Raw genomic sequence first — 19,133 nt, 5'->3', positions numbered from 1 at the left:
GCGTACTCTGTGATGCTAAAAAGTGTCACTTAATATTATCTACAGTTGGAAAACATCTTTAAGTTTTTTAATACAATGTATTATTCACTGTGTTGATGGTAGCAGTGGTGATGACGATGATGCTGTTGCCTACTTCTAATTATTAATGCTGTGGATAGGAGGCGCTATCCTATCTTGGTTCAACAACCTTATAGTAGCCAGAACAGTTTAGCTGTACTATACATATTACTATCATAAGCCTAGCCATCATAAGCTTAACTGAACGCTCCCATGTATCCTTTGTGGTAGTATCAACAGAATGAAGCATGTAAACCGTGGAATGCGATGAGCGATGAGCGGGGTTCTAATAACAAAGCAGCTGGAGCTGGCTGTAGGGCTTGCCCGGAGTGAATAGAGTCGTTACAGCCGAAGACTAGTCCGATCTCTTTCTCCATATCCCTCGGCACCATGGTGAGTTATAGGAAGAGTAACCATGGCGATATCTGTTACAACAGAACGAAACGGATGATCATCCATGTCGGATGGATGTATTCTCGATATGGATGGATTTATCGGTTTTCGTTTTCGCGAGATTATACCCTATGTAATATATGAAGGGACATTCCATATTAATTGCAACACAATTTTCTACAATTAGGGTATTGACCTTAAGCACCACCACGTCAAGAACACCAACCGGACCGCTCCCAAGTCCGAGAACGTGTACCAGCTCTTGTTGGTCAAGGCACGTTGATTTCCCTCTTAATTTAAATTAATTCCTGCAAAAATCCAACATTTAAACGATTATAGATAATCTAACCTTTTTGTTCTTTTTTTTTGGCGCTGGTGTTTATAGTTGTACCGCTTCCTTGCCCGCCGTACTGATGCCAACTTCAACAAGGTTGTCTTGAAGCGTTTGTTTATGTCGCGCATGAACCGTCCTTCCGTCACTGTCTCCCGTTTGGTCAAGACCGCTCAGGAAGGCAAGACCACCGTTGTTGTCGGCACCGTCACCGACGACTCGCGTCTTTTGGAAGTCCCCAAGCTTTCGGTTGCTGCTCTCAAGTTCTCCAAGACCGCCAAGGCCCGTATCTTGAAGGCTGGTGGTGAAGTCTTGACTTTGGATCAATTGGCTCTCCGTGCCCCTACTGGCTCCAACACCGTCTTGATCCGTGGTGCCAAGAACAGCCGTGAGTCTGTCAAGCACTTTGGCATGGGCCCTCACAAGAACAAGAAGCCCTTCGTTCGCTCCAAGGGTCGCAAGTTCGAGCGTGCTCGTGGCAAGCGTCAGAGCCGTGGTTTCAAGGTTTAAATACCTTATGTTTCTATGGTTTGGCCGCACAGACACACATACTCTCTCTCTTTCTCTCTCCACATACGCGCACTCGCACAGACAACTCTTTATCTTCGCTCATCAAATAAAAAGTACTTCTTCTCGCCTTGTACAACAAATTACCAGTCGAGTTTCTACCAAGTGTTTTGAAGGGGCAAAGAAGAAAGTGGATCAATTTGCAGGATGGTATATGTGCTCGGAACTGTGATAAAGATGTAGGCTTGTCTTTGGTAATGCTGTGGGGTTAATCGGCTTTATGGAGACAGGTTAATCCCATTTCGATTGGAAGTGCACTTGCGGCCACTTTTTACATGAAATGTTTTACACATGTTTGATACCTTACACAACTCATCCGGACGCTTGTTGTACAAGTAGCTGAAAACTGCAACTTTAAAATGATGGATATACATCTTCTATATGCAAGCTAGGCAATTTGGCGTCAACATGTGATGCTAAAGTATGTACTATTAGTGCTGGCATCGATAGCTTGTTTTATGAAGATCATAGTTAGATACATGGCGCTTTTAAAGCTTCTGCTTCCTTTATATGGCGGGCATTAAACTTGCTGCCAAATGCGTCTTGCACCCTTCTTTTCTTATTCCCTCCTCCTCCCTACAAAAACCCCACACACAAACTATACCTCTCAAATAATGGCAACGCGCAGCCGGACACTGCTGTTTCTGCAGTTCCGTAATTCTTATGCACGGACATCATCGTCAGCGAATCACCAAATCTCGGGCTCCGAGACCGAGGGTTTAATCGAAAGCTCAGACAGCGTTATAGAAATGTCAGTCCTTCCACCACAATGGTAAGCTGCTTTCGACCCTTGTTCTTTAATTAAAAGTGCACGTATACACGTATTAAATTGTCGATTCTAGGGTCGACATTGTAGAAGAAGTAGACGAGACGTTGGATCAGGTCAAAGATAAAAGTACGTTACAAAATCAGTTCATTATGTGTTTCGACATATATATGCGTGCACACTCTCTCTATTCCCTACTTGCGCGTATTTTTTTCCCACTAAAGGTGTTATGTAATTAGTAACTCGGTTACAGGGTATGCATCGAAAGCACCTTCTGCCTGGTTTTGACGATAGATCCTCCGATGAAGCGGCCATTGAACAACTTACATCAGAAATAACCAACGTAAAAGAAATATGATAAAAGGGAGGGAGACTAGTTCTCGAGAGGAGGCCTAAACTTTTAAAAACAAATATGTGCATGTAGGAATTTTATCGTATCAAACGAGATATCCAACGCATCCACTCAAATGATCGTGCGGGCACGTCCGACCAAGAGAACGCAATGGCACGGAATATACAAACGAGTTTAGCAACCAAGGTACAAGAAGTCTCAACCTCTTTTCGAAAAATGCAGTCGACATATTTGCAGAGTAAGAACGGCTTTCTGTTACGAAAATAAATAAGGATCGATAAGACGAGGATAATAACTAACTAGCTCGCGTGATTGATGATTTTGTAGAAATGCAAGGTCAAGAGAATCGTAAAGCAAATATCCTTGGCCTTGAATCTAATCTTAGTAACGAGGCAGCCGAGCTATTATTGGATGAGGATGCACAACTGGTATATTAAGATCGGGATGGAATAGGTGGAAAGAGCTGGTCTCTTGGCAGCAAACGATGGGCGGCACTGATTTAACTGACGTCACGTGCTCAAATCATACACGCCATCATTCTTTACTATAGGGATTCACGGAATCACAATTGGCAGTTATTGAGAACAATGATGCTTTGATTGACCAACGAGAACGAGAAGTCAACCAGATTGCAAAGTCAATACACCAATTGGCAGAGATATTTCGGGATCTACAAACACTGGTTATCGACCAAGGCACCCTGTTGGATCGAATCGATTATAATATAGAACAGACGGTGGTACAAGTCAAAGAAGCGACTGTAGAATTGGACAAGGTAATATATAGAAAGAGCAGGAGACAACATTATGGAAATTCAGTGTAGCTTATGCATACTCTTTAATAGGGCGCAAAATACCAAAGTAAAACACGAAGACGCAAGCTTATACTATTATTAATTCTGTTCATCTTTTTGCTCATCATGATTTTAATTGCCAAGGCACACAGTTCATAATACCACTACATCCAACTACACCTCATGGAACAACAAACTTATCTTTTTATATATATACACGCTCCTACATGTTTCTTTCTTTTCTATTTAATAATATTTACAAACATTTGTGTTTTATCACTCTTGCAAGCTATATATAATGTACGAATGAAAGTATGTATGGTAAATTAGCGAACCACACTGAGCAGCAACAGTTGGCATTGACCTGGCCGAAGCATAGTGCTATAGGATTTTGCATATCGTCCCAATGGCTCGCCGGTCCACGCATCCTTGGCTTCCACCTCATCGACACCAAGTTCCTCGAAATCCACTCTAATCTCGCGGCTGAGACCCAGCATGAAAGGGTAGACGTGTGCATTAAACAGACCTACACACAGTCGACCATCTGGCAATGTCTTCCACCACACTTGTTTGCGATTCAGCCAAGCGTTTCCATTGCCGATAGGCTTAGCGATCACTCCACTTTGATGAATATCCAAAATGACTGGATGATTTAGCAGGGCGAGGTACTTTTGTGGCAATTTGCGGGGATCAGCGCCAATGCAAAAGACTGAACTTACAAGTGCCCAAAAGCTAACATATGATATCCGCACATCATCGTTGTCTAATCCATCCACACACTTGTTATCCACCGTCATGCCGACTAATACAGCATCAAGATCGATATAGAATTTTTTCCCTTGAATTTGCTTGTCACACCATTTTGCGACATATGCCATACGCTGAAACACGCGGTGGGAGGTTGTCATATACTTTGAGCTGTAGCTTTCAATGTCTGCATATATGCGAGCACCATTGGACATAGACATCCACTCCTCTGCATAGGCCGGGTCGAGCGACCATGAAAGTTCGATCCAGATATTGTGTTTTGAGAAAGCCTTGTGCATCATGTACAAACATTTTCGAGTGTCCATGTCTTGGTCATCGTTCGACGGGCCGCATCCATCAATCTTAATATATCCAATGCCCCACTCGGCATACAAATCTGCAATCGAATCATAATATGCTTGTACGTGCTCGCTGTGTTCGTCAGGCATAAACGTCGCTCCCTTGAATGCATTGCCTTGCTTTTTTTGTGTGACCAGATCAGCAATCCGGATATGTTCGTGTCCCTTGATCCGACCTTCCAGTGCTTCTTTTCTAAGCCCTGGAAGCATGTAAAGACCGAGTTTTTGATTATTCTGTTGGAGGTGATCCGATAACGCGCGTAGTCCGTTGGGAAACAAGTCCTCTCGATATGTCCAGCGGCCATATTTGTCACACGTTTCTGACCAGCCGGAATCGAGATTTATGTATTCGTATTGTGGCATTTTGGCCTTCATGGCGTCTGAAATGTCGCGGAGTGATGCTTCATCAAACCTATTTGGCATATTAACGATATTAATAAGACAACCCCTATCAAGTCAGGCGATGCTTTAATTGTTACCATGGTTCTATATGCCGCCCGCCGTATCCAGGAACGTCGTCAAGAAGTTGTGTTGACCACGTAGAAAAGCCGAGTAAAGGTTTGCTTCCTACTAGGCTGTGTCGTGCGTTAGTTTGAGAATTAGGGAGATGAACATTAGAAGCATTTGCGTGATCCGAACCTTGACATGATTGCACTGACAGTACGACGAGGAAAAGTAAAGGGAAGAAAAGGGAAAAAAAGAGGAGGGGAACGCTAACCTTAAAAACTGAAAAAAAAACCTAAAAATGGGACACAAGTAAGAAATTGTCCCTTTTAGCCGCAAATTGTTGGTTAAGTATAGGCAGAAAAATGATATTAATTACGATCAATTGCTAAACCTGCGTCGTCAACTTGCGAAAGTATGACAAACGAATACAGTATCAATGTACAACATATTTATATCTTGGGAGAAAGAGAATCCCTAGAGACGGAGCAGATTCATATTACTTGATTTGAGATTAGTTACAAATATCACCATTTTGGTTAACAGCATTATCGCCAATGCAGGTCTATTGGCGTACACACTGCACCTAGTGCTGGAAATCTGAAGAGTTGTATACAAGTGGTGCCGGTGACTGAAAATTCTGCTATTGCTGGCATTGATCCACGGAATAAAGATACTCCTCGCGCTACCACAGAAAATGTGGCAAAATAGTCGTGGTACAGCTAAAATGACTGGGAACGCATATATACATCACTTCTGTCGTGATTGATATGTTGTTTGATCAAAGAACAAAGAGAGCTTTCAAAGTGCTTTCCTGTGATGACAAAGTTATCGGTTGTTCGTATGTGAAATGAACATGGCACCGATATGAGTGCCATCTTTGCATGCTTTTTATGGTAGTGAAAGTATGTGACGACTAGACTCAGCTCCTCTTTTGTCATTTCCGCTGATATCTTATGACAGGCTGTTGTTTCTCTTGCAACTGTTGAGCTCAAAACATTGCCTGAGAGCTGCTGCTGCTGCTGGGAAATGCTATGACCGGGCTTTTTGGGGTATTACTACGGTCGATCCAAGGTAAGCCTGATCCATCCTCTGAGAATAGCTCCAAGAAAAGATAAAAGAAACTGTCAGCAATAAAAGAAAACTATTAGTGCGTTGCGACATATCAGTATAAAATCGATGCTATTACAATTAATGATATGACCAGGTAAAAGGTTCCATCAACAGAAGTGGAAGATCTAGCAAATACATACCTCATGTAAAGCATTGCTCAAAACAAACGGTGCATAAAACTCGGATTTTCAAGGACGAAGAGCTCTAAATGACAACGTCACATTTGTGAAGCTATGCGCTGGCTGCATTGATGCACTGGATTTTATATATCTTCGACAATATGTACATACAGTATCTTGTACGAGGAAATTGTACGTACGCACATTTTACCGCTACTGTTGCACGTGCTGTATAATGCAAGTGTGAAAATACACACCATTATGCAAATTTGAAAAGCGTACGCGCCAACCGCAATTTTTTAGGAGATTTGTATATGCTACATAGCTCACAAAAAGCATTTGGGTCAGAAAATTATATTTGTGAAGGGATCATCTGCAGTGAAGAAGAAATGGTTGGGGTGCTGGTTGTATATTAGCTATCATACCATTTGGCAGTAAACTGTAAGCATATATGATATGTAGCAACTACAGTCTTTTCTTCTCAATGTTAGCAGCTAGCACTTAGGTAGATACTAAAACCTTTTATTTGCACCATTAAAACTACAGTATACAAAAGGTACTTCTTATGAGCTTATTGAATATACATGCTTTATATTGGAATGCATAAATCTGTTGCATAAAAGGAGATAATGTAATAAAAATATATATGTAATGGCAATGCGATGGTTGCTTGGTGCTTATTTTAACAACCTCCACCGCCGCCTCCGCCACCGCCACCACATCCGCCACCGCCACCTCCTGTTTAAAGTAAAGATATCAACCAATTTATAACGGATGGAAAAAGTATCATTTTCTTTCAAGACAATCTTACCTCCGCCACCGCCACCGCCGCCGCCACCGCAGCCGCCTGCTCCGCCTCCTAGCAACATTTACAAGCACATTAGGTCACGGATACTTTAGTACTTCTTGTTTTCGGTAGTAAATCATAGACGAGTCATACCTCCGCCGCAATTAGCTGATGAGCTGTTGCAATTGTTGATAGCGTTACCGATTAGCTCTCCAAGACCTGGCGCGATTTCTAATGGTTTACCGCGATTGTCATGCTTATGTTTTGCTGGCTTCGACTTGCTTTTTAGCTTTTTTGAAAGCTTTTGGACAGAATTCGGTTGCAGTACCGGTGTAAGGTCAGCCCATCTTTGGGTCGATGCCGAGGAAGGCTTAATTGATTGCACTTATAGCGGTAGTATATATGAAAGATAACTGTTAGGAATGCTAAAATAGTCGTTGCTAGGAATTTTATAATCTACATAGACATCATAGACATACATACCGGCACTATGCGTATATTGTTATAAATTAAAGCAGGGTGCGGAAAATGATAATGTCAGTTTATAGACTCGAAGCACTGTGTTCATATGAGGAAATCACTGCTTACTATAACTGGTGGTTGTAATAAAGATTGCGACCTGTAGATCCTATAATTATGAAGAACATATTTCATAAAGTCTGTTAGCTTCTTCTGTATAGGAGACATTTTCACCGTTCGTACATTTTGAAGCACTGTATTAATCTACTACCTGAAGCGCAATTCACCGTACTTCGAGACATTGATTATGTAAGAAAAGTGAGCGATCAAAACATGCATAATGTCGAAGCTAACTTCATATACAGATAACTCTTTGCTCGTGTATAGTTACCCAACATAGCCATATCCATTATTCTCGAGTTGGTGATGAATATTGTTTTGCACAGAATCCTATCGTAAAGTGGATGAAAACGTAAGACTACCTTCATGCAGACAATTTGATTTGCAAAATGATATATAGATATAGGGTAAAGACAGAGTTTCGGTATTCACATACCGAATAGGTATTATTTTTAATCCCTAGAATGGATTTTACGGTTCCTAAAGATTATTTGTGATATTCAGCACGTATGACACGATTCCATGCAAAAAATTTCAAAGGAGTAATGAGTATGATAATTACTTCTATCGTGATAGCTTTCTTTGGTACTGGTTTTTAGAGCTGCTCCGTCTCTACAATATGTACAAGACGAAATGTGAGACATAAAAGTACTACAAATTTTCTCTATTTTTACCCTGTCCGAATGCTTACATGACACCATTTTGAGCAAACGATTCCGGCAAAGTGCCAGGAATATAATCATCGCCAAATCCACTGGACAGAGCATCGCGAACTTTGCTGAAGAATCCCGCTCTTTTAGATGTCGATTTTTTTGCAGGACCATTATCTCCACCGTTGATCAAATTGTGACCATTCTTCGCCCGCCAGGCTTTATCCGTGCCGTCAGCATATGTCTTGAGTTTCTCAGGCACAATGTTATCGTCATGATTGACATATTGCCCAGTATATTTGAACGTGAATGTACGATATGTAGCTGGGTGGAGCATATGCGTATGCCATGCCAAGTCAATTTCCAATGTTGGGACCATAACTTGGGTCGGATGCGCCATTATCATTTTTAAAAACTCGTTGTATTGCCGGATAGCGCGCGCGATGCCATAAGGCGATTGCCAGTCGATCGTACGGACTGCCTTAACGTTGAAAGCCTGTTGGCGACCCACGGCTTGGATCAAGTCCAAAGAGAATGGACTCGGATTATTCAAATAGCACGATCGGAGAGCGTTCACTAAAAATACAGACACAATGCGATGCCAGTTGCTTGCTCCTTTGCGTGTGTTACTGCACGTCTTTTCAATATATGTAATGATGTCCTCCATGGAGCGGGACGGAATTACAAGACGACTTTCAGGGAGATCTTTTTCGGCTTTCTCCACACAAAAGGCCATGGCACGTTGGAGCTGAAATTTCCCCGGCCCTTTGAGGCTACCATTTTTTTCTAAAAGGGTACCACTACATATGTTGTTTGTCAGTGAGGTATCTATGATTGACGCTATTAAAGCAAGAAGGGATGAGAGAGCAAGGTTCTTGTCCTTACGCAACTAAATAGGAACGTCCCTCTATATCTTTGGCAAGACGTGCAACAGACGCTGTTCCCACACTGGTGGATTGACGACATGTGTGGCATCGAATGTTCAAATCTGGATTAGTTCTCCAGTCGGCGTATTCAATCCTATGTAGTTAATAATTTGATATTAGAGAACAAGGGCAGCCATATGTGAATCAATGACGCATTCACTTTGCTTCCTCTTACCAACTGCATTCCATTTTCTCACTGCAATAAGTGCAATTCACCATGGTGGTACCAACAACTACATTTTCGGGGTTAAGGTAGTACGGCTCTTCTGTACCATAGTATAGCCGCCAGCTGTTCATCTCAGCCAACGAGATTCGTGTGCTGGCGTATTCATGCTGCAAAAAGGTAATTTTATTTTAGATTTAACTCTTGACATATGACATCGAATAGAACTAGTTTACTGGCCATTATTGCGATAAAAGGATAATGAATTTTTTTTCTTACCAATTTTCCCAAGGGAAGATTTATTTTGAAGAGATCCATTTGATTCAGCCGAATAGAATCTTCAAAATAGCGAAACGGACTTAGCATGTGTGTGTGCCACATGTACGCAATATCTATAGAATGACATGATTTATAACCAAACAAGGTCAATTTTTCCTTTCTTCTCCTTCATTACAACGCGCAGTAGTGGTTTTCTCCATTCTATACCAAGCGGAGGAACGAAAGACTGATATCCAGTCTTTGAGAAAGATGTATGAACTATTTCTCGCCATTGAATATAACGACGTTCTGCTCGAGCCAACATTATCTTTAAATGAGTCGAATCGAATCGTTCTTTGTATAGCAAAAACTGCTCCATCAAAGACAAATAATGATGACAATGTTTGACTGAGACTACTTTGTCCAGCTTTGGATACTGGTTATGCTCTGTTTCTTGTGGTGGCAACGCAGAATATTGGACTCTCAGAGGTTGAGGTGGCTGGTACTGTTGCTGTGAATACTGTGGATGGTTATTGATTTGTGGTTGCTGATATTGTTGTTGGTCAGAAGGATTGTAGTACGTCATGGTTAGTGATGTTGATTAACTGTAGAAACGAAGAAGAAGAAAAGGCGTCGGATGATGTGAAAATAGCAAGGTTTATATATTCTTTTTGCGGATACCGTCATACGAGTAATCTACTTACGAGATTATGCTCAGCCACGCAATCTAGTGCGAACAGGTGCTCTTTAGGCTGTCTCTGTGCAAGAAGAAGGGGTTTCCTTTCGCGTATTAGTTTGTACCATGTGCGTAGCCAAATAAAAAGTGATCGTCACATGGTCCGCGCAGTCAGCTCTCTTCTAATATTGAATGATCTTTGATGCTGGATTGATATTAACAAATTGAAAGCGACGTCATGGTTGTTAGCCTTGCGCCACATCATGCGTATCTGTAGCACGGATGGCATTAGCTTTCTCTGGCTAACATGTTATTAAAATTAAAAAAGACGAATAAGTTTGACACGTACAGTAGTTAAAATTAAAATCTACTAACGATGAGATAGTAGCATCTGTCATACACCCCACAAAATCGACAGGAGCAGTGACTTTAAAAGGCATATATAAAGGACAATTATAGCGACGGATCTCTCTCTCTTTGCTATGCCGCTCTTAATATGATACATATTCTAAAAGACGCGCGAAAAGAGATAAAGCATTCAAATCAAGGTGGTTTTTTTTTCAGTCGCTTGGTTTTATATAGCAAGTGTAGCGAAAAGCACTATTACGCTGGATCTAATTGGTATATTTATTAGGAGCGTATGCGTAGATATCATATTACTCATTAAGGTTACAGCTAGTAGACTATAGCACCGCGGATTGCGTGTTACAAGTCAGTATAACTATATTTGTCATCAGCTTGTCTAATAAAGTGGGTGAGAAAAAGGCTTCACCGTACTGACTAACCATTGATTGAATGACGATAACAACTCGATCGCCATGCAATAGAGAGAAATGACTCGCTATTATGTCAAGACGTTCAAATTTCTGTCCAGCAGAGATTCTATTATTTGCAGTACTGTAGTTCTCAACAAAACCGCACACAAAGAAAATGGATAAGTTGCGATAACAGCCCTGGATTCTGCTTCGCACTTCGAAAACAGAGGGACGAAACAAAACATGCACATAAGATATCGTATGTATATCAACATGTTTGAAACGTGTGCTCGCGTATATTTTCAAGAAGGAAAGGCTCGTCTTTATTTTTGCTCCTCGATAAATAAGCTTTAAGGATCCCACAGTATAATCGTAGAGAAGTTGCTCACAGTCCCTCATACAGCAAATTATGAAACTGACTTACCAATGACGCATCAAAACAATATAACAAATTCCATTAACAGTTTAGCCCAAATCTCTCTTTTTAACATCGTATCAAGTGTATGTTGAATTCTGTGGCTGCTTACTGTATCATACTATGATACATGTTCTTTAAATTTGTTATTTAAAACCGTAGACTACAAGTATAAATTATGAGTGTATGTAAGTATTACATAGTAGAATATGCTTATCTAACTTTTATTTCTTTTCTACCTTTTTACGGATTTTATACACATAATCCGAAAGAAAATCGGGTATTACTAAATGCATGTCAATTTGAAAATTCCATGTATTGTATTCCACGGGAAGCCATTGCACATATCATTAGCATGACGCTCTCTGTGGTGATGCCAGTTCGACCCGTCGGCAACGAGTTATGGGTATATCAGTAATGAACCTGAATAGTAGGCCTTGACTTCATGCTTCTATATTTTAAGCAGCATATCAACGAAAGATAGTAAAACCTAATCTTTGAAGAGAATGATGAAGGAGGAATCAAGAGCTGCTAAACTCGGGAAAATGTTTAACTTTGCTGCTGCTTAATTATCTACAGCTAGGATTTGACGCGCTTTCTTTTTTAAAAGGGTATTGTCTTTTATCTATCCTTTTGGTACACAAGACGCGAGCAAACGACTCGGATATGATAGCGTTTTTCTTTGGCTCAGCTACACTCGCTGGTGTAAGTTCTGATCCCATAGAAATCCAAATGGAGTGGCCTGCTGAAGAAATGTCTATAAAGTTAAAATCTATGAATTGTTGTTTAGGCTTTTGGCGGTGCTCTTGCTTTTGCTATCATGGACATGGAAGGTCTAAGAGGTTCGAGCGGATGGCAGTGTACTTTTATTATTGAAGCTCTTCCGCCTTTGTTCTTGCCGTTCGTTACATACTATGTCATGTCAGACTCGCTTAGCAAAGCACGATGTAAGTAAACATACAAGCAGAAAAAGGCTCGGGTTATTCGTTGGAACTTAGTACACACAAAAAAAAGAGATTGTGATTTTAGCTGATAACGAGAATTATTTAGTCTTGAACAAGCGTGAGCGCGAAATCGCCATCTATCGTCTCCAGATCGATGCAGGACCAGCTGTTGAAGCTAGCTTCTCGTGGAATCAATGTATGCAAGGCTTCCTTGATTGGAAAATCTAGTATTGGCGATAACGAACTTGCTGGGTTTGACCCCTATGTTCTCAACGAGCATGTTCATGCCGTCCATAGTCAAGGATATGGGATACGACTCTTTTAGAGCCCATGCACTAACGACTCCTCCTTATGCTGTGGGTAAGTTACTTATATGGAGTGTGATGTATATTGATATTGCGCGCGTCAAAGAAAAAAATATTTATCTCATTTGTTGCATAACGACAACAAGTCTTTGTGGTCGCGATTTGTACTGTATTGCCATGATTGCAGATCGAACTGTGAAACGCGGATACCATTCAACATTTGCTTCGTTTATACGCGTCATCGGATACATGCTATTATTTGTTTTTGCCTATAAGCCGAGCAGTATAGCTGCCCTCTACGTAGCTGATATCCTTGCGACGATCGGTTCGTTCGCCCAAGTTCCACCAAGAGCAGCCTGATCGACATGTGAATATAGGAGGCCACACAAAGCGAGCAGTGGGTGTAGCCATGGTTTCAAACCTGGGTAATATCGGGGGCGTCTTATCTGGCCATGTGTATACCAATGAGCAGGCTCTGCATTATGTTCGCGGATATGCGATTTGTCTAAGCATGCTATTGGGAGTATTAACCATGTGCATTTTGCTCAAATATGCTCTTGTTTGGGTCAACAAGCGACGTGACAACTTCCGTGGAGGAGTATCAGCGTATTTGCGAGAATAAAGAGTTATGCGATACCGTAAGTAGCAGCAACAAACAAACATTAATGTGGCCATTGTTAAATTGAACTCTTGGACCATCGCTTATTTGTAGCACCCTGGTTTCCGGTACATTCATTAGATGGAATAGCTGTTTTATATCAAATAAAAGTAGAAGTATATATAATGGATACAGATGACTTGGGATGTAGTGTGTGGATATGTAGAGAGAGGAAAAAAATGTTTTTGTAGATGTTTGTGTTATATGTAAACAGGATACAAGAAAGAAAATGTTATGAGAAACAAAACGTTTAGAGATCTTCAACCTTAATAATTCCATGATCCAGCTCCTGCTCCAACTCCTTCAAGAGAGCCTCATCGTCATCTTCAATGCCTCGATAGGCTCTTACAGGTCCAGGGCTCGGTCCAGCGGTCTTCCTCAATGTTGGCGTTTGCGCTGGGCCTGCAGGCAAGACACGGATAGGTGGCGCGACTGCAGGATCTTCGCTACGAGCTGCTTCAGCCTTCTGAAGTGCTGCTCGTTCCTCAGGTGTCCATTCACGCTCAGCAGCAGGTTGCAAAAGGGTATCTAAGGTTCCTTCTTCGACGTGCTTGGAGACATCTTCAAATTGCTATGAGTGACAAACTTCATCAGCCATGACTGACAAATAGATAGGCAATATCGCCTGTGCTGCCATATTCACTCTCCAAAGTTCATCCAGCTACTTACACCACGGTATTCACCTCCTACGAAAAGTTGAGGCACTTCCTTTGCTCGACCATCATTCGATCCGTTGTTGTTGCACCGCTTCATATGTTGCAACGCAGCTTCGCTGGCTGCTACATCGATCAGCTCGAAGTTGATATCGTTGGTCTTCAACAGCTGTTGAATATCCTCCTGCTTTCGCTTTATCTTTAAAGAGGAACAAACTTTAACAAAGTTTCAACGCTTCCGCCACTGTATAAAAATAAGTCTACTTACCACAGCATTGCCGCTAACAGTCGAGATATATACTTGTATTTTCTTATTATCAAGTGGTATCAAAACGGGACCCGCTTCATCCTTGGCAGCATTCATGATACGCTGCGAAGCCGAGTGGGAAGTGCGCGGGCCATTGGTCTTGCGAAGGACAGACAATGGTTGAGGAGCAGGCCAAGAGACGGCCTCGGTGGGCAAATAGCGCGTTGTCCAACCTTCGCGGGATCGATCTTGAACCTTTTTCAGATTTCGGAGCTGGGCCACGTGGTTCTGTTGCAGATCAGTAAGCTCGGACTGATGCGACTGTTGCAACGTCTCGATCTGGACTGCATGAGAGTGTTCGGCCTGCTCAAACTCGTGCAGGATACGCTCAACCTCGTCATCCATCATGGCTGCATTGCTGCTTTTCTTGACCTTGGTTTCAGCTTCTTGCAGACGCGACTGGAGATCGGACATGTCTTGCTTATGACGCTGTTTCATGGTCAAGATACTGCTGGATTGGCCCGTCTTTAGCTTGCGGATCTCATCGTTGTGTGATTCCTGAAGACTCTCGAGTGCCTGCTGCTGCTCTGAAAGCAGCTTTTCCTTTTCGGCCATGGCTTCCTCGTGGCGTCTGAGGCTTTCTTCATGGGCAAGTTTCTGGGCTTCGAGCTGTTTGTTGAGTTGTTCGATTTGCTCCAATTGAGCAATATCCGCATCCTGCTGCTCTCCGTTCTCGATCTTGGATCGTAGCTTTTCGAGTTCTTTCTCCTTGTCCGCCAATCTTCGAACAGCCTCCTCGTTCTATTTCCAGTTTAGTTCATTTGCATTGAAACTTGGTGCAACCGAGCTTATTTTCTTTTACATTTTTAATTAAACTGGGAATCTTACCTCAAGCTTGAGCTTTTCAAGCTGTGCAACACCGTCATCAATGTTATTGTTCTGCGACGCCTTTTCGGCCTCCCACTTTTGTCGTTCTGCTTCAAGCGCCTGCTCTTTTGCCGCCAATGCCCGCTCACGCTCAGCAAGCGACTCATCCTCGCTGACCACGATATTGGGGACGTTCTTCTCCGCTTCAAGTCGCTGTCGCAGATCCTCCAGTTCCTTCTCCCGCTGTTCCAGCAATTGTTCCTGGTCATGGAGCTTGGTCATATTTTCCTCGTTCTGTGCCTGAAGCGTGTCCAGCTCCAACTGGCTGATTGATGGCTTAAGCTCGGGTGGTGGTGACGTGGGCTGCTGCTGCGGCTCGTTATCGTCGTTGTCTTTCTTGTTTTGCGTTTCTGCGGCCGCTGTTGCTGCTGGTTTCTGTACCAGTTGTTTCAATAATTCAAGTTCGGCCTTTTGCTGTGCAATCACTTCAAGGTTCTCGTTATGCTAAAAACCAGAAATAATTAGTCCCATACATCTATGCTATTCCACCTAGAAACACCCTTTTTCCAAGGAGATAACAGCAATGCTATTGCTGCAAAGAACAGACTTGGAATTCTTTGTAGTAAAACAATACCTTCACTTTGAGCTCGTCAAACTCCTCTCTCATCTGAGCAACAGGCGACTTTTTGATCGTCGAAGCGTTTGATGCATTGCGAGAATGGGAGCTGGGTCGGGCACTACTTCGGACTGAGGGTGCAGTGCCGGGTGGCGGTGGGGGTCGGGTGTGGGGAGAACGGGGACGATTGTCAGGACTAGGAGAACGAGCCAACGAAGTGCGTGAGGTGGGTCGCCGTACCTGCTTACCGCCTAGTCCAGTGGTAGCAGTAGCATTAGGACCACCGGGCGCATCGACGGAATTCCTGGACGAAGCAACGGATGCTGTACTCTTACGTTTGGTCAAGGGCGTCAGAGATTTCTTCTTGGTCATTGAACCTTTGACAGACCGATTGGTTGCATCATCCGGACTCAGCAGCGCCGGTTTCTTTGCTGGTTTTTTCCGGGGACCCAGACAAACCATGTTGTTTGTTGCGTGTTTGTTTGGGAAGAAAGGGAAAAAGAAGTGTGGATAAAGCTAAAACGCAGAAACGATATTTAAAAAACAATAAAAACGATTCCACAAGGCAGATTCCGAAAGTGGCAGCTAGGTTACTGATTTCCTTTTCCAGTGGTTGCACGAGCCCTATTTGGTTGCATGCGTGTTGTGTGTGCTATGTGAGAGGAGTATTCAGTTAGTTGCTTAGGAAAGCTACTACATCCTGCGTTGCATGTTTATTGCCTTTAGATACGGAGAATGAAGAAGCCTTTTCTGTCTCCACACGGAGATGTTTTCACCATGGTGAGTGCCTCCTCGTCCATTGCTTAATTAGCCGAGGTACTATGTTATTCTCGGGTTGAACACGCATAGCAGCCCCTAAGATTCAAAAGGAACGCCACTAGGTAAATGGAGGCAATAACGTGTTTTGTTGTGGAAAACCTGATTTTGGGCCTCTGCATAAACTATTTTCATTTGCATATCCGACGAGGTTTTAGTTTGTCCGTGGGAATGGCTCTATTTGCTGTTCATCATTGCAGTTGTCCTTTCCTTTTATTTTATTTTTAGAAGAAAGTAGACACGATAGTTAAAGATAAACATACAGGTAGAAACAATATCTGCCAATAGTAAGCGCCAAGTAGTAATACGAAATTTGATTCAGTAACCTACTATATTTCGCTAGAACAAGGATCCAAAGGGGCATCTCCAAAGGCTCTAAGATAAGACTCGCTACACCGGTAGCCCCACTCAACAACGACCTGATCTTCAGTCAGCAGCTCTTGGACTTCTTTACTAGCGACTTGTATTTGCAAACGATCGTCATATGAAAAATGAGCCGGCCAATCCCATAGCTCTCGGAAGCCCAGATACCGTAGTCGTTTCCCAACGAATGCTTGGCCAAGCCGTCGAATTCCATCCGGCGTGACAGCAGCGCCAACTGTTGTGTCTCTCTGATTCATTGGGTTGCCTCTATTGTTGCGAAGCCGAGGAGACGGATAACCAAGCTGCAAGTGAGTCAATCGACTGTCATCGCTTCTTCCTGTCAAGTTCCTCACAATCGCATCGAGTACAGCATCTGTCCATGTCGAAATATCGAGCAAACAAAGTTTACGCAACGAGCGACGGCAGTTGCCCTGTAATAATTTGGTAATGATGATTTCAGCTGATATCCCACCGAGCACCCTGCCGTTGATATTCTGCATTATAAGATGATTCAAATGCGCAGCGCCTGTTGCTGATAATGGTGATGCCTGGATTCTCAGATAGCGCAGATTCTCGAGGTTACCGATGGCTTCCATGACACTGGGACTGCTGGGTGGATCAGTAGCATCCGCAACAACAAGCATAATATCAATGTCGATCATTTCCAGACAGGGGCTGTCTGAGATTGCACTTGCCAAATTCGTTATGTGTTGAAGTTGTTGGTGGTTCATCCATGTTGTTCGGGCGCCGTAAATTGAAAGACGTTGCAGTTGTGGCCAACCTGAGGGAAGCAGCATCCGGTTAAGTAAGCTGCTCTGCGTTGTGTCTAATAGAGATAGCGTTCGCAAATGCTCTTGTCCCTGCAGTCCACCGAGAACGTGGTCAAAGGGCATTGGAACATTCATGTATACGTGTTCCAAACGACGAGACATCTGCAGCATCGTAAACAAGTCTCTTGATGTTGCGTCATTCACAGCAGCAAGAATGTTGCCATGGAGTCGAATTTCACGCATATTCGGAAACACCAGAGGCGGAAATGAAAGTGTTGCTACCCAGCATTTTATTATATAGAGTTCCTCGAGTGTTGAGTGGTGCGTTCGAAGGATTGCTGACGAAATGTCTGAGTCGATCCTGGAGCTGCGATTCTGCAGAACAAGTGAACGCAACCCCAACATTTTCTGTTCCTCTTCTTCCATATTATCCTGCTGCATCCGGTGAGCATCATCATAATCGTTTCTCATTATCGATGTCTGTTGTCGCAAAAGTGTCGATGATGACAAAGATTGCAATACTGTGGTGGTGATGCTCCTATCAACGGTTGTTACATTTCCACCAGAGTATATGTTAACTTTTTGGAGTGTGGTAAGAGACATGCACAATAGTTCCATAACTTGACCGGGGGTTTCCATGTTGTGTATCATATCCTCGTTGATGCATATGTTCTTGAGATTAGGAAGTAACGCGATAATACGCTGCAGATAGCACATCTCCATTGTGCACGCGATATTCAGAGAGGTTATGTGAAGCAGAGGATGTCGCGGCAAAGCTCGTCCGTCGAGTCGGATGGTCAGGGGTCGAATTGCATAGTCATGTCGGTACTTTAGATGATTCAGTCGTGTGTTGCAATATTTCAGTATTGCAGCAAGAACGCGCACATATCGAGTATCGCCCGTAACTCTTAAATCCAAACTAATTAAGCTGGATCCTGTTATTTCCAGTAGGTTCTTTAGCTTCTGGATCGCGTCGGAATCACACGAGATGCGCACTATACAAAGATTACAAATGTTTAGATGTACATCACATATGGAAAGAGAACAAACAATCGTAAGTACTTACAGTAATCGAGTGCACAACACTTCATGTGCCACAGGTATTCAAGCACGCTATTTTGTTCCTCAGCATCCTTGTCCTGGATATCGACTCTACGCACGTGTCGACTGTGCTCTGCTGCAGCATTGTGCGAAGAGGCCAGCGCTAATAGTTTTGCATAGTTGCATTTGGTGTCGGTCAAGTTTTCCCACATTCCAGGCCAACCCAACAAGAAGCTCCTCCAACAGGACGAGACTTGGGTGAAGCGTACACAGTCTCGGAAAGAGCATAATGCAAAAATGGTGGAGACGGCATCATATGAAAGACACTGAACGAAATCACTTTTTTTCTCCTCAGTACCGTTGTCACTTTGTTGTTGTTGTGAGATTAAGCACTGATTCATTTTTTCTTTAAAATATAATTTGAGTTACAAGTAGAAAAACAGGTAAGAGGTACGAACCTTTTTAGAAAAGGAAGGGGAGAAATAATACCGCTCTTACTGCTGCGATACAAGATTTTAACCTGATTCCAGCCGCTGCAAACAACTTCTCGTTTTTCCCAAGATGGGGCGGGATTACGTGAATGAACGCGTTTAAAATATCAAC

General features: G+C 42.8%; 7 protein-coding genes across 7 annotated transcripts; 3 read left to right on the top strand and 4 right to left on the bottom strand.

Moving 5' to 3' along the window:
• The first annotated feature begins 293 nt into the window (after window positions 1–293).
• Window positions 294–1,588, top strand: BDB00DRAFT_647096 (60S ribosomal protein L18-B). The gene is made up of 3 exons (XM_053118148.1): window positions 294–450; window positions 638–724; window positions 836–1,588. Exons 1-3 carry the CDS (start codon window positions 448–450, stop codon window positions 1,289–1,291), a joined length of 546 nt encoding a protein of 181 aa, XP_052975164.1. The 5' UTR covers window positions 294–447; the 3' UTR covers window positions 1,292–1,588.
• A 374-nt stretch (window positions 1,589–1,962) lies between these two features.
• Window positions 1,963–3,289, top strand: BDB00DRAFT_771635 (t-SNARE; the record flags this gene model as incomplete). The annotated part of the gene is made up of 6 exons (XM_053119980.1): window positions 1,963–2,120; window positions 2,191–2,318; window positions 2,354–2,457; window positions 2,539–2,704; window positions 2,794–2,894; window positions 3,017–3,289. 6 exons carry the CDS (start codon window positions 1,963–1,965, stop codon window positions 3,287–3,289), a joined length of 930 nt encoding a protein of 309 aa, XP_052975163.1.
• Window positions 3,290–3,528: 239 nt separating this feature from the next.
• On the bottom strand, window positions 3,529–5,027 carry BDB00DRAFT_846160 (glycoside hydrolase superfamily). The gene is made up of 2 exons (XM_053125133.1): window positions 4,845–5,027; window positions 3,529–4,777 (listed from the first exon to the last, which is right to left on the bottom strand). The coding sequence occupies exon 2, from the start codon at window positions 4,738–4,740 to the stop codon at window positions 3,586–3,588; it is 1,155 nt and encodes a 384-aa protein (XP_052975162.1). The 5' UTR covers window positions 4,741–4,777; window positions 4,845–5,027; the 3' UTR covers window positions 3,529–3,585.
• A 1,858-nt stretch (window positions 5,028–6,885) lies between these two features.
• Window positions 6,886–10,023, bottom strand: BDB00DRAFT_846139 (uncharacterized protein). The gene is made up of 12 exons (XM_053125132.1): window positions 9,633–10,023; window positions 9,426–9,538; window positions 9,159–9,316; window positions 8,943–9,077; window positions 8,099–8,857; window positions 7,970–8,019; window positions 7,844–7,887; window positions 7,679–7,737; window positions 7,559–7,578; window positions 7,417–7,456; window positions 7,312–7,316; window positions 6,886–7,212 (listed from the first exon to the last, which is right to left on the bottom strand). The coding sequence occupies exons 1-12, from the start codon at window positions 9,988–9,990 to the stop codon at window positions 6,965–6,967; spliced, it is 1,989 nt and encodes a 662-aa protein (XP_052975161.1). The 5' UTR covers window positions 9,991–10,023; the 3' UTR covers window positions 6,886–6,964.
• Window positions 10,024–11,563: 1,540 nt separating this feature from the next.
• BDB00DRAFT_876961 (uncharacterized protein) lies at window positions 11,564–13,121 on the top strand (the record flags this gene model as incomplete). The annotated part of the gene is made up of 6 exons (XM_053127541.1): window positions 11,564–11,656; window positions 11,896–11,955; window positions 12,041–12,197; window positions 12,301–12,390; window positions 12,492–12,554; window positions 12,877–13,121. The coding sequence occupies 6 exons, from the start codon at window positions 11,564–11,566 to the stop codon at window positions 13,119–13,121; spliced, it is 708 nt and encodes a 235-aa protein (XP_052975160.1).
• Window positions 13,122–13,407: 286 nt separating this feature from the next.
• Window positions 13,408–16,002, bottom strand: BDB00DRAFT_791500 (SH3-binding, glutamic acid-rich protein-domain-containing protein; the record flags this gene model as incomplete). The annotated part of the gene is made up of 5 exons (XM_053121042.1): window positions 13,408–13,728; window positions 13,827–14,009; window positions 14,079–14,858; window positions 14,946–15,428; window positions 15,559–16,002. 5 exons carry the CDS (start codon window positions 16,000–16,002, stop codon window positions 13,408–13,410), a joined length of 2,211 nt encoding a protein of 736 aa, XP_052975159.1.
• Window positions 16,003–16,685: 683 nt separating this feature from the next.
• Window positions 16,686–18,931, bottom strand: BDB00DRAFT_876959 (uncharacterized protein; the record flags this gene model as incomplete). Its single annotated transcript, XM_053127540.1, has 2 exons — window positions 16,686–18,484; window positions 18,556–18,931. 2 exons carry the CDS (start codon window positions 18,929–18,931, stop codon window positions 16,686–16,688), a joined length of 2,175 nt encoding a protein of 724 aa, XP_052975158.1.
• Window positions 18,932–19,133: the final 202 nt, after the last annotated feature.

This window comes from Zychaea mexicana (assembly GCF_025766255.1).
Source record: "Zychaea mexicana strain RSA 1403 chromosome Unknown BDB00scaffold_99, whole genome shotgun sequence".
Lineage (NCBI taxonomy): Eukaryota > Fungi > Mucoromycota > Mucoromycetes > Mucorales > Lichtheimiaceae > Zychaea > Zychaea mexicana.
The sequence above is the reverse complement of the archived record's forward strand: the minus strand, read 5'-3'. Positions and strand labels throughout refer to the sequence as shown.

Bases quoted from the DNA above. Each gene is read 5' to 3' on its own strand.
- BDB00DRAFT_846160 (XM_053125133.1), bottom strand. From the start codon at position 4,740: ATGAAGGCCAAAATGCCACAATACGAATACATAAATCTCGATTCCGGC.
- BDB00DRAFT_846139 (XM_053125132.1), bottom strand. From the start codon at position 9,990: ATGACGTACTACAATCCTTCTGACCAACAACAATATCAGCAACCACAA. The intron at 9,317-9,425 runs GTAAGAAAAAAA...ACCTTTTTGCAG, and splicing joins ATCTTCCCTTGGGAAAATTG to CATGAATACGCCAGCACACG. The intron at 7,738-7,843 runs GTATGTGAATAC...ACTTTACGATAG, and splicing joins TTAAAAATAATACCTATTCG to GATTCTGTGCAAAACAATAT.
- BDB00DRAFT_647096 (XM_053118148.1), top strand. The intron at 725-835 runs GCACGTTGATTT...TGGTGTTTATAG, and splicing joins ACCAGCTCTTGTTGGTCAAG to TTGTACCGCTTCCTTGCCCG.